At 38.8% G+C, this 18,684-nt stretch overlaps 2 protein-coding genes across 3 annotated transcripts in view; one reads left to right on the forward strand and one right to left on the reverse strand.

The window, feature by feature from the left end:
• The window catches only part of CLDN16 (claudin 16), a 123,978-nt gene that overhangs the window by 15,403 nt on the left and 89,891 nt on the right, over window positions 1-18,684 (forward strand). The window contains exon 2 of one of the 2 annotated variants that reach the window (XM_063620538.1): window positions 9,404-9,570. The exons of the other annotated variant lie outside the window; for it this stretch is intronic. The gene's annotated coding sequence lies outside the window, so the exon portion shown is untranslated. The remainder of the gene's footprint in view (window positions 1-9,403; window positions 9,571-18,684) is intronic. 2 annotated transcript variants of the gene reach the window in all.
• On the reverse strand, window positions 169-17,100 carry CLDN1 (claudin 1). Its single transcript, XM_063620540.1, has 4 exons — window positions 16,521-17,100; window positions 7,364-7,528; window positions 4,682-4,766; window positions 169-2,906 (listed from the first exon to the last, which is right to left on the reverse strand). Exons 1-4 carry the CDS (start codon window positions 16,741-16,743, stop codon window positions 2,744-2,746), a joined length of 636 nt encoding a protein of 211 aa, XP_063476610.1. The 5' UTR covers window positions 16,744-17,100; the 3' UTR covers window positions 169-2,743.

Here is an 18,684-nt window from a genome sequence, read left to right on the forward strand (position 1 = left end):
AGAGAAATAGGGCATTCTAGTGGGTGGAGCCACTCAAATTTGATAGATGGGCCAGAGGCATCATAGTTCTTTCCCAGGAACATGGTGAGTCAGATGCTATCCCAAGCCACCTCCTCTACCAAGAATGGCAATCTTACACTAAATGATTAGAAAACAAGCCAATAATCCTTTTTCTGAATTAAAAAAACAATTTATTGAAAAAGACTAATGCTTTATACAAATTCCCATTATAAAACCCCAAAATATCTATTGGTCTGTTTCCAGGTGTGGTAGAAGAATATAAAAATATCGAAACTGGATAAATTCCATTGTGACAATTTTGTTGGTCATTTTGGGCCATAAATTTTTTTTGTAATGTTTGGTAACTGATATCCACATGGAATTACACTCACACATCATGAAGATCTATGTATGTGGCAAAAGCCATTTATATTTTAATTTCCAAAAGCATATATTCTCAGGTTTGGAAGGCATACTAAAATTTATTAGGTCCAATTCATCATAAGACACGGTGGCTGACTTTCCTTGTGTAGTTTATTGTGAAGTACCATTTCCAAACTAACTATCCTAGCAGCGTCAGCTGCCAGCTAACAGCAAGAGCTCTGAAGGCATCACTTAACAGATAGCACCTTATGAGTTATTATGATTTAAAAATCTCCCTTGCTGTTGGATTTACCAACACTTAGGCTTTTATTTCTTCCCATTACATCTGTTGAGCCACAAACAGCATTGGGCCATACTCACTGCAGAAGATAAGACTTCCTTAGAATCTTATTCGTTTAGTGCGCTCCATTTTACTTCACTGTCTCATCACTTGAGAGACTGGTTAAGGCAAGAAACCCATTTCTTAATTTTTTTTCTTTTCAAACATTTGAAAAGCAACACCAAAACATATGCAGTTAATTCCTCAATTCTTTCCCTTAGTATAGCACTTTTTAAATTAGAAAACCACACTTACATGTATTCTATCTCACTGGATCCCCACAACATCACTGTGAGGTGGGCAGATCAGGAATTACAAACCACCTGTTACAGATGAAGCAATAAACTTACAGCAGCCAAATGCCTTGCTCAAACACAGACGGTGATTGATAGCACCGAGACTCAAATCCAGGTCTCCAGACACCAGTGCCAACACCCTTTCCATTACATCATCTTGCTCAAGTGAAATAGCATTCTGTACAGACTGGAAAAGTAAGAGCAGTTGTTAAAATGGAACAGAGCACAAACAACACGTCAGACACAGCTGAAAGAATGGAAATGGACTGGTAGAGAGAGGAAGGGACTGAACCACATGAAGGTGTGTGTGTAGGTTTTGTTCAGTGGAAATAGACTGGTAGAGAGAGGAAGGGACTGAACCACATGAAGGTGTGTGTGTAGGTTTTGTTCAGTGGAAATGGACTGGTAGAGAGGGGAAGGCACTGAACCACACGAAGGTGTGTGTGCAGGTTTTGTTCAGTGACTTCTTCAGTGACTCAGCCAACTGAGCAAATAAAGACACTACATAGGCATAGTTCATGTTCAAAGAATGAGAGTAATATAAACTAATTAATATTCACACTACCTCTTCTAACTGGTTAAGTATTATTATCTCAATTTGGCAGACAGAAAAAAGAGGTAGAAAGATTAAGTGACTTGCTTACAGCTACAGAGAGAATATTTGTCACCAGATTATCACTCCAGAAAGCCTGGCACTTTGTTCAGACGAACAGACCACACCTTATTAGGAAGATATAAACTACATGATAATTACATGTGGGAAAACAATACAATTAAGGAATGGGGAACAAAAAGGTAGTTTAGGGGGGATATACAACTATGAATAAGTAGCTTAAAAATTCAATCAATGAAATTGTGTTACAACACCTGGGTGAACAGCATGCAGCTACTCAATTGGACAAATATTTTCAAAGCAAACAAGAGTGCTATGGGTCAGAGTACAGGGATTGTGTGGGAAGGTCAACAGGAATTTATCACTTTGGTCATGCAGAAAGATTTGCCTCCAAAGTTCTGATTTGCAACAAATTCTTATTGGCTTTAGAAACTAAAATGTAGGCTATGAAATGTGTTAGATTCAGGAGATAGAGACCAGTGAAACACAAAACAAATAAGGGCTTAATAACGATGCAAGTGCTGTAAGATCATGGTAAAAAATAAAATAAGTATATATGTAAAAGGGCACACATGAAGAATTGAAAGAATTCATTCTTGGTAAATTAGGCTAGGTCTTGCGGCAAAGGCACTAAAAGCTAATGAAGAAGAGTAAATGATATTTGACTATTATATATGTATATATAGACAAAAAAGAAAATATACCAATAAACATTTTCATCAATATGGCATTAAATACATTTACCTATTTTAGAGATTTTAAGTATGCTAGTATCAACATAATGAGAAGAGTATTTTACTGTCTATTTTTAATAGAAAAACATGTATATATACATATCTATATATATTTAAGGAGCACCCCTTCCCCCATTTGAGTATGATTACTCAATGGGAAGCAGTAATACAAATGGGAAAATCTTCCCTCCTGTATTGAGGAAAGAAGATAAAATAAGACTAAGCCATGTCTAGCACTGAGTATTTTTAACACATGGGTTTTTTGTTTGTTTGTTTGTTTTGTAATACCATACTTCAGATTACAATACTCAAAAGTCTAAGGTCCTAACATTAATGATAGTATCTCAGTGTCCATTTTCGGTTTGTTCCAACATGATTTTCTCCTTTTGCCTCTGTGTCACACGTAGTCTTTCCCACTGGAAGGTGCAGGTTTTGGATAGGGCCTTGGTGTTGGGTAAGAGGTTGTTTTTCGGGGACAGGAACAGCAAAGTAGGCCACCTCCCAGAAGGCAGAGAGAAGCAGCAGCCCAGCCAGTGAAGAGAGCCTGACCAAATTCGTACCTGAAAGGAAAAACCCATGTGCTTGTTAATCAGTGAATTATTTGAATTATTGGCAACTTTTCTAATACAATAAAGGGGAAAAAAAATCAATACTCATTATATACATATTTTTTCATTGAAAATAACCCCTCGATATCCCTTGGGAAGTACTTTAAGATTTCTGAACATATAAACAAAACAATGTTTATATTGCAATTATTGACAATTTGCAATAGTAGATCAGGAAATAACACATGTAATACCAGGTTAATTACACAAATAATTGCAAAGACTCTTCCATATGTAGGATACTTGTAAAGCATGTTTATATGTTTTAGAAGTAGCATTTGGATCATGGTTCCTAGGCTGAAACTTAGCAAAGGAAGCTTTATCACTAAGTAGTAATCATATTCTATAAAGAAACTGAAGAGCATAATGGAGATAATCAGAGTTTTGAACAGATGATCCATTGATCCCAGGCACCTATATAATCTGAAATCCAAATTTTATGGTTTTGTAAAGAAAAGTTCTAAGCAGTCTATGAACCATTCTGGATTAAGCTGATCCAGGCAGATGTATTAAAGCAGACACTTAGGGTGGGGTATCTCTGAGTGATTATGGACAATACAGAAGAGTAGAGAAGGGTTGGTACTATAAGTTTTAAGGCCAAGTCTGAATCCTGATGCAGACTCTCAACTGCTGCAATTCTGGGATAGCAACTTCACCTCTCAGCCTCAGTTTCTCCTCCTCTCAAAGCAGGATAATCCCACCTGCCTCAATAGACTGCTTTTAGGATCACACGCAATAATGTAAATAACAATTGCAAAATGCCTGGCAGTTTATAAAGTGCTTTCCTGTGCATTACTGGTGTTATTAACTTGGTGAAGTTTTAGCCTACTGACCTCTAGCAGTTTCTGTTCTTACACTGTAAATCTTATGGGATGGGGTCCAACACAACCATTGCAGGATGTGTTCTCCCATATGTGGGTGATTATATAAAAAGAAACACATCTTATCTCTCCAAACACTGAGGTTTTTCATCCATTCACCTAAGCACTCGACAAACAATAATTATTTTTTAACATCCTGACCGAATGTAGTTATTAGGTGTTAAAGATGTGAAGACAGTGAGATGAAGAGCCTCATCTCTGATTAAAGAATGTTGTTACATGAGAGGTAAGAATCAGCTCAACCTGCACAACTTGCAGTATTAAGAAAGATGACCTTTGTAATTTACAGTTTATTTAATTTACAGTTTATTGTAAATTTCACAATTTACAGTTGTGAAAGAACAAAAAATTTCAAGGTGGTATCTGAACATACTAAAAACATACATCATAACTCTATGTGTAAAAATGAACTGTTGGGAATGAAGTATTATTCATTAACCCCTATAGAAGTACAATTTTTCTCAATCAATCATAAACTGTGCATTAGTTACAAATAATCATAGGTAGGTGTTGTAAACATCAGAATACACTTCAAAAAGGAAATTTCAAATATATTAACATCTTTATTAATACTTGAAAAAAGGAAAAAAGAAGTCCAGTATACAGTTGAAAAGTATAGAGCTTGAAACGTTCCAACTTTGGAAGGTATTTTGTCATCAATACAGGGTGTTAAAGCAATTATCAAACTCATTTTAACATAAGTCAGAGATCACTTAAATTGTTTGTAGGTTTGACATAAAATTCTTGAAAGCAAATCTGGGAAAAGATGGCACTAGCAGAACTTTGTAGAATATAAAAAGGGCATTTTCTCAGAAAACAAACTATTTTATGCATGAATAGCATTACCTGGCATTGACTGGTGTCATGGGGTCATAGAATTCTTGAACGATTCTATTGCCATACCATGCTGTGGCAACTAAAATAGCCAGACCTACAGAAATTCAGAACAAAAGACTGTTAATCACCATGGAACACTGAGCCTAAATACACAGCCTGTTAAACCAAAACGTATTTTGCAAGAATTAAATCTCATCAATAGTGTTGACATTTTTATTTTGGTATTAGGGAGATTAGAAGTCCAGATATGATTTATTCCAAGTATCTATTAAAATATAAAAAATACTAGGTTGGCATTAGACAAAATTTATACTTTTTTTATGATATCTTGGTACAAATAATCCTTTTTTGGAAACAATTAGGCAGGTGTATGTTATACAAAATCTCTTTTGAATATAATGTTATACATTAGGGTACTATACTACATTTGATAAAACTATTGTCATTATTAGTACAGACAGAATTACTTGCAAAAGGGGAAGATGAAAACTCTTCTATGTTCTTGATCAAACTCAAAATTTACATTTCTGCAGAGTCAAAAGGAATGCAAGCAGCTAGATAGCAGTGAGATTAGGACATGTCTCAGAATGGACCAGAATACCTGCATTACTACTGCCCCGTTGGCCAAGGGAATACCTGACATAGGTATAGATTGACCTGAGATTTGTTGAGGGTGCCACATTAGATCAATTTATGCAACCCAATCTCAATTTCCCATGGCATTTTATATTCAATGATAGCAGAGAAATCATTTAGTCAAAATCATTCACTTAATCATTTATAAGATGTACGAAATACCTCTTTTTTTCTTATCAAAAAAGTTAAATAACTTTTTTTGTAGTAATTCTAAGCATTCATCAATATAGACGGATTAGATGTTTCTGTGCTACTCTCTCTCCCCAACCAAAAACATGGTCCAATGTAATTGCCTCCAGACGTGACAGAAAACACTATTGCTTTTGGCTGCTCAAATAGACCATGCGAATGGTCTTGAATTTGTGACGCTTAACTGCTAAGAGAAGTCCCTGAAACTGGAATAGGAGTGATGTAGTCACCTGTGGGAGTTACAAGAAGGCAAGCAAAGGAATACTGCAATGCATTTCATCCTCGGCACCTTCCAAGCACTTCATACACTTCATGCCAACGATGGCCACAAAGATTACTATTCACAGCCTTTGATATAAGATTAAATTATTAGGAATAAAACACTATCCATGCCTTTTCAGACAGGAGTCAATTTGTATTTGGGTAAACTGAGAGACTGGTCATTTTAAACTAACCATATCTTCCTCAGTTACTGGTTAAACTGACATATTATACTGGAGCAAAAGCCCCTACAAGTCTTCTGTCAAAAAGAAAATAAGAAAATAAAGTCTATTCTAGTTTTTTCTATTAGTAGATTTATATCATTAATTATATCTGTTATTTAAAAAAAATATACTATAATATACTACATATATGCATATAATACCTAATATAGAGAACATACAGTAGTCTATTATTATAGCTGTATAATATATATGGAGATTATATACATATTACAGTGTATAGATATAAAGATATATATACACACAGAGAGAGTGTATATGTATGTACATATACACACACGTAAATATACATACACTATAATTTTTTAAATAAGCATTATTATAAAGCTTTGAAATAATGCTGTCCATGTTTTCTGACTTTGATTTTCTTAAATGACACATAATGTAACTTATCAATCAACACTTGAATAAAAAAACAGATATTTATTTTTTTTCTTTCTTTTTTTTTTTTTTTTTTGAGACAGAGTCTTCTGTTGCTTAGGCTGGAGTGCAGTGGCGTGATCTTGGCTCCCGAGTTGAGGTGACTCTCATGCCTCAGCCTCTGGAGTATATGGGATTACAGGCATGCACCACAACACCCAGCTAATTTTTGTATTTTCAGTAGAGACAGAGTTTCACCATGTTGGCCAGGCTGGTCTTGAACTCCCAACCTCAGGTGATCCACCCTCCTCAGCCTCCAAAAGTGCTGAGATTACAGGCGTGAACCATCACACCTGGCCTAAAAAACACATATTTATTTTCAATGCAAAATATAATATCATTATTTTACCAAAAAAATTTAAAGGTATTTCTGTATTTTTTTTTTCCTAACTGCTTTAAACTGACCATTCCAACAGGCCACCTCTACTCCAGTTGGCCTTTCTTTTCACTGATCTATAGGCACATCCTGTTTATTCTCGAATTAGATCTGCCCAGCTGGAATGCTGTCCTTATTTTTCTCCAATAATCCCAATCCTTCCATCCCTCACAGACCCCAAGGATTCACATATTCTTGTGTTTTCTCTCACTACTCCCCATCTTTTCCACATAGTATCTGTGGAGACACCATAGGAATTTTCCGAATTACATGAACTTCCTCCTTAGTGTTTGCTAAACGGTGAACAACTTTCTTCACTGGAAGAGACTGGTTCTAACAAACCAGTTGCCACTTGAAACTTCAACCAATAGACCTGTCAGATGTGAGTAGAGCTCTCACATTTTCATTTAGTTTGTGTTTGAGAACATGAAAGTCAACTGGACTTCAGGTCTATGTTTGCAGTTTGCCTTAGAGACTGAAATCAAGTGTAATGAATCCAATGTAATAGATTTCAAATCATACCAGGAACAGGTTAGTAAGATGAAAGGGGGGCACAGCCTCTATTACCTGCAAGAAGAAATATCACGCCCCCAATGACAGCCATCCTCATCTTCTGCACCTCATCGTCTTCCAAGCACTTCATACACTTCATGCCAACGGTGGCCACAAAGATTGCTATCACTCCCAGGAGGATGCCAACCACCATCAAGGCACGGGTTGCTTGCAATGTGCCTGGCAGAAAACATTTCAAAACATGTAAAAATACGCTGGGACCAACAAGAGAAAAATGGAAGAAGACCAAGTATATGTCACTGTTGTATGGAAGAGAGAAAACTGGACTAGGAATCTAGAGACCCCAGTCATACTGATGTTTCCACTGGTAACCCAACATACAGTATCTTCTCCAGAAAAACAAATGCCGGGCTGGATGATGAAAAAGAGATCCCTCCACTCCAACATCTTATGTTTTCAACATTAAATTCAAAATCAACTGGAAAAATAATTAATGATCTAATTGAATAGGGTTAGCTGAACTAATACATACTTATTTTTTACTAAGGGATTTTAATCCTTGCTAAGATAATTTCAATTTTAAGTAACAATCATATATACTATCCTGGATGTTAACTATTTGTAATCAAAATGGTTTATAGTATATCTTTGATATTAGTAACCAGCTTTACACCCCAATCAGCAAGCTTCAGAAAAACTGGATGAATTGGAAGATAAAAAATAAATGTTTTATAGATTATCATGGCTGGATAAGCAGCATTTGTATCTCCAGTGATGTGAATAGGAGGAGTGGGGGAGAATATAGAAGTCATTTTCTTAAAACTAAACAAAATAACCTTTGAGATGTTACCTTGGAACATAGTAGTAGATTCATATTCAAAGACATCACTAGTTTTTAAAACTATTTAAGCTGTCATGTTGTAAAATAGCACACATGATAATTCAATGTAGTGTTTCTCAGGATTCCATTTTTTCTAATTTTCCATTATTATTTTTGGTGTACTAACTCATGATCAAATAAACAGGGCCAAGTTTGAGAGATTATCAATATATTTCTTACAGAGTAAAAGCTTGATGCCATCATTGTGGCATGAAGGCACAGACTTTTAATTATGAACTGAAACTATGCTGGTTAGAAGATTTTGTTTAAATTCTAGATTTATGTCCTCCTTTAATTAAAGATCACTATATCATTGACAGTGATAATATGCGACAAGTACCTTTTGCATATGTAAGTATTTTTTAGCTTTAACAAACTATGCTATCTTGAGCAAGAAACTTAGTATTGTTTGGAATAATATTTCAGTTATATAAGTAAAATGTAAATTATATCTTTATCCAGTGGATTGGAACAATTGACTCCTTCGTGGTCTTTAAAAGTGGCTGAGATGTTGGAAAGGTTTTGTATCTCAGTATCTAATTAGGCCTAGGCTTAGCCTTAATATCGTCAAGATTGAGAACTTAGGTTACCAATCATAATTGAAGCTAAATATTTCTAAAACTTCATTAAATCTTGATTTACTGATTTTCTGTCTTTGCTATAACCAGACAATCTATGATAAAATTATAGTAATCTCTTTCTTTTTCTTTTTTCTTTTTTTTCTTTTTTTGAGACAGGGTCTCGCTCTGTTGCCCAGGCTGGAGTGCAGCGGTGCAATCTCGGCTCACTGTGACCTCTGCCTCCGGGGCTCAAGTGATTCTCATCTCACAGCCTCCTGAGTAGACGGGACCTCAGGTACGAGCCACCATGCCTGGCTAATATTTTTTTTTTTTTTTTTGGTATTTTAGTAGAGATAGGTTTCACCATGTTGCCCAGGATGGTCTTGAAGTCCTGAGTTCAGGTGGTCCGCCCACCTTGGCCTCCTAAAGTTCTGGGATTACAGGCATGAGCCACCGCGCCTGGCCGTAATCTCTTTCTAAGAAGTATCAAAGGTATTGTTTACACTATTTGAGAGAGAGTTTGGAAGCCAAGGTAAAGTTTTACTTGATTTCATTTAAAAATAAAAAAGAGACTTCCTGATTCCCCTCACACATTGACCTCCTCATAAGCACGTATGGGCACACAGGCACACTGACCCACACACTTATCTCAAGATTCCAGGTGTCAGAGGAACTGCTGGATCAAAGCACATGTTCCACGGGCCACAGGTTTACCAGGAAGGAACTGAAGCTGCTTGTAAGGTTATTACACAACTTCTTCCTTGGAATCACAAGCCATACTGTGGTATGAAGAGGAAAGTACCAAGGACTCCACGGTTAAGGTATGTCCTCTTTCTGATGGATGGTTTTTGCAAAGGCTATCATTATTGAAAAATAACAAATAAAATAACTAAACCCATACGTAACGCAGATTTCAGACGTGGTCCTAAGATTACACTTGGAAGGAAAGTATTTCAGGCAGAGATATGCTGGAAGAGGAGATGCTGAAAGTAACAAAGATGACCCATGTCTGGAGGATAGGGAAACCACATATCTCAGTTTGCCTGGAACAGTCCTAGCTTTAAAGTTTAAAGTCCTACATCCTTAGAAGGCCCTCAATCCTGAAGAAATTGGGAAAGCTGGTCACCCTAATGTAGGATGATAGGATGTGCAAAGTAAAACGAAGTTTAGCAAGGTGGGCAGAAGGCATATGTCATGCAGAGCTTTGCAAATTAGAGTAAGAAGATGGATTCTATTCTAAGTATAATCAGAAGTCATGTGATTATCTTGAGAAATGGGCGACATGATTTTTACTGTCAGCATAGAGATCACACAATCAATAAATATTTCTATGACAGTACTTCAAGCATCTATAGCGTCTTACATTTCACAGCCTCCTCCATTTTATTTTTTCATAAATCCTCTCTTTCAACCTTTTATTAATCATTTTAGAAGTTTTCTCTGATCTTGCTCCAAGTTTTTCTCTTTGTTCAAGTTGTGGGGCCCCAAACTGGACTCAGTTTATATAATAATCACACTGATCTTTTCTTCAAGTAAAAACAGAAGGTCACTTGCCCAGCAGGTCTGAGCACTTAGATCACAGGGTAGTCTTCAAGAGAAGTCTAACTGGGCATCAATCTCATGAGTCAGACTGTGTAAAACCCCTGATCTCCCAGGCAAGGCACACACGTGCATAAACTACTCCAGGGCCCTTACTGCACCCACCTGGAATGATCTAATGTTCACATTTTTAATCTCTAAGATTTGCCCATTAAGTTCTCAAAGAAAACACATTTGATTCATGTCAAATCTATCTTGCCACTTCATCTGCAAAGTGTTCTTTCCAAGGAGCTGGGGACTGATATTCTGCTCTATGATTGCTAACAAACCTATCAGGTTTCCTTTCTCTATAGGATAATATGTTATTTGCATAATACACAAAAAGTAATGGAGAAAATGGCAAACACAATATTTAAAAATTGCATAAACCATAGAAATGAGATCCTGCTTTGTTTTTTAAACTGTCATTTTGCAAAGTAATATTTTCACTTACATCCTGGCAACTATTGACTTATAAAATGTATTTGTATGTTCCAATATTAGATTTGCATCAAACCCAAAATCTTACTTTGCTTCATTGGAGACATTTGGATAAATTCTTAAGTATAGTGATATGTGAGGAAAATGCAAAAATAATATACACATGCAGTCACGCACAAAACGCTGAGAATTAAAACAGCATGAAAACTCACAAGCAAGGCATAGGTAATGATAGACTACAAGTCAAAGTAAGCAACTGTTGTGTTACAAGTTACAAGTGTTTTATGTGCAGATCAAATCTAAATTGCACAGTTTTAAGCTGGAACCAGATGAATACCTTCACATCATAGAAGTGTTTTAAATCAGAGTTGTACAGTATGTAATTGTGAAGTCCCGCATGATTTGAGTCAGATATTTATTCCTATTTCCATCTAAAGCACCAAGCACAGTACTTGAAAAGTCACATGGATTTATCAAATATCAATAAATTTAAATTAGAACATGTCTTTATCCTTTAAAAAACTGTACCAATATGATAGGTAAAAATACTTATTCTCTTGTGTTTAGCTTAATTTTTGAAATAATACTGAGAAACACCTCCCTTAAGAGCCTGGTATGCTAAAATCTTACTACTAAAAGCCAGACTTAGCTTAGGTCACTAAAAACTAGAAACTCATGCAGATAATATAAATTGTACTTTCTGCTTATTTTGATCTGTTTTTTAGAGTATGCATCTAATGAGCTTCAAAGCTGAAATTTTGTTTTGTTTTGCCTTAATGGAATGATGAGCGGCAGAGCAGAGAAGTTAAAAGGGATGTTTGAAAGCTATAAAACAACATTTTGGATGAGATAGATGTAGTATAGGCTTGCAATATTAACTTTGAATTGGTCTGATGAGAACAAACCTAGGAACAAACATATTCCTTTTCTCGCCTCTTAAATTTGCAGCTAACTCTGCAATATTACGACCACTGACTAAAGTTGTCTATGGAGAACCTGGTTAGCAAACATTAAAAAAATTACACTATTTTTTCTCATCATTATTCAGCAGTAAACAGAGAAGGCAGTCTTCTAATTATATTTAGCTAGACTGACAATCTTGAGATTAAAGACCCCCTAAGGAGTTCTCATCATTTTCAACCTGAAAGTATAATTAAAAGTAAATACTTACAAAGATCTCCACTTATAAGACAAGAAGTGAGTTGGAAGTTACTGACCTACTACAGTTAGGTTCGTCAACAAATGTGTAGAAAGACAGACATAAATGGAATTTTTCTAGAGCTTTAAAGTCTTGCTACACAAGCAGCAGAATCTACTATCAATACCAGACATTGCTGATGCTATTTTCTAGCCATATTACCTTAGGTTCTATATATCATAAACAAAATACAGTCGTCTCTTGGTATACAGGGGTGATTGGTGCCAGGACCACCCACAGGTAACTAAATCTGCACATGCTCAAGTCCTACAGTTGATGCTGTGGAGGCCTTGTATACAGAAAGTCAACCCTCCCTACATGCAGGCTTCGGACCCTCAGATCCTATACTCTTGATCGGTATTGGTTGAAAGAAATCCACCTGTAAGTGGACCCTTGCCGTTCAAACCTGTGTTGTTCAAATGTTGACTGCAGATTCCAATTCTACCTCTATTCCCTCATAGTCTCCCTTTGCATCTGTAGTTGCTTAATAAGTATTAAGTGAATAAATGAACTGATGATTGGGTGACTAGAACAAAAATACTGTACTTTCTTCTCCCCTGCAGTTAAATAAGCTCAACACAGACCGTCACAGAAGTGTACTCCCCTGGCTTTTCCCCACATTAAATCTTTTACTTTTACTGAAGTTCAAAGTTTCATAAAAGTCCTAATCGTTAGCATTTCCCTCTTATTGGTGCATGAGGTGGTGATCACCAGATGTGACCTCAGAACATAAGCAAAATCACGAGTGAAAATGATCCTGGATGAGGCAGGATGTACCACTTTTCAGGATGTCCTCAGAAGTTTTGCTACCTTTCTTGTTTGTGTGTTTCCTCAAGAAATTTTCTCAGAATTAAGTTGATGCCTCTATATTACCTCCAATACATTTCCTTAATCACTCCAATTAAGGAAACCTAAGCTGTGTGACTTGCCTCTTCCACTTCAATCACTGAAGTAATAACAAAGAATGCTGGCACTGGAAGGAATCTTAGAAATCATCTTAGCTGCACCATCCTTAGCAGCAAGAATAGGGCCTGGCTTGCATCTGTTGAATGGATAAATGAATCATAGATTCATCTCCCCATTCCTCCCACTCTGCCCTATTTTACAAGTGGGGTAACTAAACCAGGGAGATCAAGTGGTTCACCATTATACACTTGTCTACTTAGTGCCAAACCACAGTAAGAATAGAGAACTTCTGATCTCAAGCCTGGATTTTTGCTTCAACTTCCATTATTCTTAGAGTCAGAACTAATTTATGAAGTATATCTGAACACCAATGGCCCTTCGAGTACCCTCGGTTCAGCAGGCATAAAGCATCTGGAGAAGCATAAATAGGTGCCCTCCTCTCCACTTAGGCTTCAAAGACTGTCCAAGTCAGTGATTTTGTCTCTCTGATTGAGCCTGACATCATGGTGAGAGTGCTGGGAAACCTCACAGCCACCAATACTCATTAAGCACACCTACACACATGTGGATTCATGCAAAGCAAGTTAAACAGGCTAGAGGAGCTTATAAACAAATTACAGAATCTCAGCGTTCAGTGAGATTGAGAGAGAGTCTAGCCTAACCTCCCATTTGTCTGGTGCTTGGATCTTCCCTACAACATTCCTTCAAAATGCTTATTTATTCTCTGCTTGCACACCTCCCACCATGCAGCCTCCTACAGCAACCCAATCTTTGGACAGCTCTAGCTATTAAAGTCAAGTAAGAAGAAGCAATTAATCAAGCACATAAAATTGGCGCTAGCTTCCTAAAAGTTTGAGAATTAGATGAAAACAAGGCAAGAGGTACAGGTGAATCAAGAAAAGTCTACTGCAACTGTATCTGGCACTTTCTGTATATTCCAACTTTCAGCTACAAGAATGCCCAGGGTCAATAAAATCACATACTTTGGATGAAATGGAAATTGTATCAGCCATTGTAAAACTACAGTACACAATGTGACATTTGTTTCCCCAGGAAGTTCCTCAGTTACATTTTCATAAACTGCTTGGCAAGAACTACCTAAAAGAAGAAGCCTTGCTGTATCTCATTTTGTATTTACTGTATACACTATTAGCACACTGTATTCCTTCAGATACTTTATGAAGGTCATATGCTTTTTACGACCTACCCTACATAAAGCAGGGAAACAAGAGATTTTAATACTTCCAGTGCTAAAGGCTTGGCAAAGCCCTGCATCTGGACTCGAAGACATCAAGTGTGCTCTACTGGGAAAGACAGCAAGGTACAATTTCAGGAAACCCACAGCTAAGCTTTTCACCTAAACACACTTAATGAAATGCAGCTTTTTTATGAGGGATACTGCTTAAATATACACACATAACCCTTTTCATCTCTACATGTAACAAAACTGTACCAAAACCAGCCAATGAATCACCATCCCAGATCTCTACAGCTGGTGGGCGCAAACACCACTGCTCAGGCAGAGAGATGAAGTAAGATTTCCTGGGCTCCGTCCAAAAGCATCCCGTGAGTCATGGCAGGTTCGAAGAGAAAACCTGTGAGTCAAGGGTCCCTCTTCTGAGAATGGGTTTTGAGAGAAAGGCCTAAGCCACACCTTGGATAAACTACGGCTTTAAGTAAAACAAAAGTGGATTCTGATCTGGAGTTTTAAAAAAATAGGAAGACATCTCTAAAGTGTGTGGGGGGTGGTAGGTATTTAGTCCTTTCACCCCAGTTTTAAAAACTGTAATAACTACATTAACCAAAAAATGAAAGTAAAACATTTTAACACATTATCATGTGTAAGGACGATCCGTTTGAGTATTTACAACATGGATCAATCTGATTTCATTTGGTCATTTCAGGAAGTTAAAAGAAAACCTATTTAAAGATGTTGAAAAGGAACTATTTTGATCAGAGGAATAAAACTGACAGTGAGACCTCTCTGGAATTGTCCTTAGAAACCTCCAGCTGCCAATTCCTTAACATGGTACCTAAAATGCCTGACAGTTTCCTTAAATATATTTACCTTTCCATGGAGAAATTCAATAATTATTACCAAATTTTTCACTTTGTAAGTACAAATATAACCCCTGAGGGCAATGAGCAACACATAATTACTAAACTTACGGATTGATTTTGGTGTAAAGAAGTCCTAATATGAGAACCTTCAAAAGCTGAAATAATAACACTCAAAACAGCCATGCACATTGACTGAGCAAATGCCACAGATATTCAAGGTGTTCAAATAGATTTGGAAGAGCTTTAATAACTCTAAACTATATGGCTTTTGATATACACTATTAAAAGTTGTCCTTTGATACGAGGTAGACAAAACAAGTTAAGTAAATTTGAACAATGTCAACACTTTTCACCCTTAGCACACAGTGGGGGCCAGTGGGCAGTCACGTTTATCTAGGCAAAGACTAAGGGACCTTTTCTTCAAGTGAATTAAAGGGCATAACAGACACATGATATAAGACAATTAATGTGATTTCTCAAGGAAGATACTCCAGCCGTGAATCATTATTATCTAAGTAAATGGGAATTTAATGACTTTTCTGACAAGGCACTCGAAACCTTTAAAAAAAAGTAAAAAAATTATCCTATTATCCTTCTTCCCACCATCCTTAGAAATATGTCTCTCTATACAATCCTTTCCAACGTTACAAGGGGGTCACTGAACATCCATTACACAGAAATTCCTTTGTGGAAGATGGAAACCTAAGGAAGACCCAGCTCTTCTTTCTCTCTCACTGCCTTCCACTCCCAGCTGACCTCTGATTTCATCAGCTATGACTATTTTGCTGCATTTCCCTTCAGTGCCTTTACTTTTTCCTTTGTATTATGTTGGGCAGGTTATTTAGTACCTTTCTTGTCAGCCTTTCCCCACCTGCCAGCAACCTTCTCTTTCCAAGATAGCGCTACACCATCAGCCTCTACAGAAGACCTTGGGTCTGAAAATTAAAACTTTGGGGGAATCTCAAGCGGCTTCTCCAAAGAGTCTTGCAAGAGGCCTCCCTGCACTAACTGGATCTTAAAAATTAAAGGAATCAATCTCAAGCATAAGCAGAAGACACTTAGATAGGACATTTTCAGTAGGAATGTAACTTTTACTACGAAAAATCATAGTAAAGGTTAAAAAGATTATATCTAATACTTGAGGATTATTTATTTAAGCGTGCACACTTGAGAAGTTACCAGGCTTCAAACTTTTTAAGTCATCCCATTTTGTTGTCTGAACCCTAGCAATCCTCAATTTACCCCAAATCTCAGAATGCCTAGGAGAGGTCTAAGAGCTCAAGTTCAAGTTTGGCCTTCACTCCCTCAACTCGACCCACCAGCATAGGAATTTAGGATGAAGCCACACCTAGAGTGGCAGAAGTGTCACCTAGGGAGTTAGAGGCAAAACTAGAGCTTATGCCTGGGCGTCCCTTTTCTCAAACCAGGATTCTCTTCATTTCCTTATGACAGAGCACATGATCGGAAGACTTGATCAACTGAAGACTGATAACCATGGAATCAATCACACAACAGTATGAGCCCATAAGGGAGCTGCAGGGGGACTGGGGCCTCTGGACGGCGGCTGTGAGGTGGGGGTGCACTCACTGCTCAGATTCAGCAAGGAGTCAAAGACTTTGCACTGGATCTGCCCGGTGCTCTGCGACACGCAGGACATCCACAGCCCCTCGTACATGGCCTGGGCGGTCACGATGTTGTCGCCGGCATAGGAGTAAATCCTCCACTGGGGCAGGGCAGTGCTGACGATGGCGCCGATCCATCCCAGGAAGGCGAGAATGAAGCCCAACAGCTGCAGCCCCGCATTGGCCATGACTCGCTCGGGCGCCCGCGCTGGCTCGGAGGTGGCAGGTGCAGAAGGCGTAGAGTTTGCAGGTGCGCAACCCGGACTCTCGAAGGTGGCTGGGCCCCGCGGAGGAAGTTAAGGCGGGGAGCCCTGCTCGCTGCGCCGCCGCTGGAGAAGCTCTGGGTCGGGGTTGGGGTCCGGGCCCGGGGCGGCGCTGGAGTCTGGATACTAGAAGCTGCGGTTGCTCCCAGGCTCAGGAACTGAGACGCCGAACCGCTGGGCGCCGCGATTTAAAGCAGCTCCGCCCGCCTCAGCCCCGGCAGCCGGGGAGCGCCCCCTGGCGGTTTCAGGGCGGCTCACCGAGAGGGCGCCGGGAGCGCCCGGTTGGGGAACGCGCGGCTGGCGGCGTGGGGACCACCCCGCAGGACCAGGCACCAGAGCTGCGTCCCTGCTCGTTTTCTCTCGTGGATCTTCTCGCTCCTGTGAGGCGTTTCACGCTTTTCAATCATTCACTCCAATTATCCAAAAATTACTATGCCCTGTACCTGTAAATCCTAACAACAAAGATGAAAAAATGATCCCTCAAGAGCTGCAGTTTTAGGTTTAATATTTTTTTCCCAATGTCTTATTAAAAGGCATTTCTACCCAACTCCGCATCTCCTCCCCCCATCACACACATTTCTCTCTCCTTTGCTTAGCTTCCTCGCCCTTCTTTCCTCTCTCTGCTCTCTTCTGTCAAGGTCGTTCCACCACTTCTCTCTGCAAGGGCCTTCAGAGATCTTTACACTCTACGGATGGGGAAACACCCAGAGAGCAACGTGATTTACACACACATAGATACACACACGCACACACACATAGACACAAACGCACACACACATAGACACACACACACAGACACACACACACGTAGACGCACACACACACACATGCACATACATAGACACACACACAGACACACACACACGCATACGCACACATACACACACACACATAGACACACGCACACACACACACACACACACACGCACGGAGCATATCCAGTACTTGGCTCCCCTCCCAATCTGCTTTCCACTACATATCAAGTTGACCCAAAAATATCCCCTTTGATCTATGATTGTCCTTTTTGATGTATTATTGTCCTTACGAAAATGCAGCCTAGCAGCCCTTCCCCGCCAAACACCAACCTCCCCCCACAGCAGGTATGTCTTAGAGCAGCAATTCATTATCAGAGGGACCTGGCCAGTGCCCCGCTCTCCCTGAAAGGTGTTAATTTTGTCAGTTATCAAATGTTCGTCACAGGTGAGGACACGTAAGCAGCGTTTCCCCAGTGGAAAAAGGACTGGGCTGGAGTTGAGGAAGTCTGGGCTCTGGTTCCAGCGTTTACTGTGACTGGCTATGTCACCCCTCTGGTTTCGTATCGCTGGGACTTTAGTTTCCCTCTCTGCTTCTCTAAAGCTTCCTTCTTTGTAGTTAGTCAGAAGTGCTGTTGTGGTTAGGAATAATTGAAATGTTTTTCTAACTGCTTTTTGTGTGTGATGCGAGTGTGGTGGGAGGGGAAGCTTCTATGGTTTTAGTAAAAACAGAAGCACCTTGGAAACAGAAATAAACATATTAGGAGAAAACAAGATATACCCTTATATACCATGGCAACTGCTGCTGGATGACAAAGAAAGGTGCAAATGCTCAAGGTGGGAATGGGAGGAAAGGCCAAGCCCCACCACCTTCCTTTCCACCTGGCCCTCCCTGGATGCCTTTCATGTAGGCTTACAGCTAAAGGACTTGGCCATGCTAGGATTCAGGGACAAGCAATGAAGAACGTAAGACAGGAGCTAGATGAAGACAATTAATTTGGACTGAGATTAACACAGTGAATACTGTCTTTCTCCTATCAGCTGTTTAGGGCAAGACCGTGTCTGTGTTGTATCCCAGGGTTTGGGCCTGCAGTCAGTACTACTTTCTAGGTCT

The sequence above is a fragment of the Symphalangus syndactylus genome, chromosome 17, assembly GCF_028878055.3.
Source record: "Symphalangus syndactylus isolate Jambi chromosome 17, NHGRI_mSymSyn1-v2.1_pri, whole genome shotgun sequence".
Lineage (NCBI taxonomy): Eukaryota > Metazoa > Chordata > Mammalia > Primates > Hylobatidae > Symphalangus > Symphalangus syndactylus.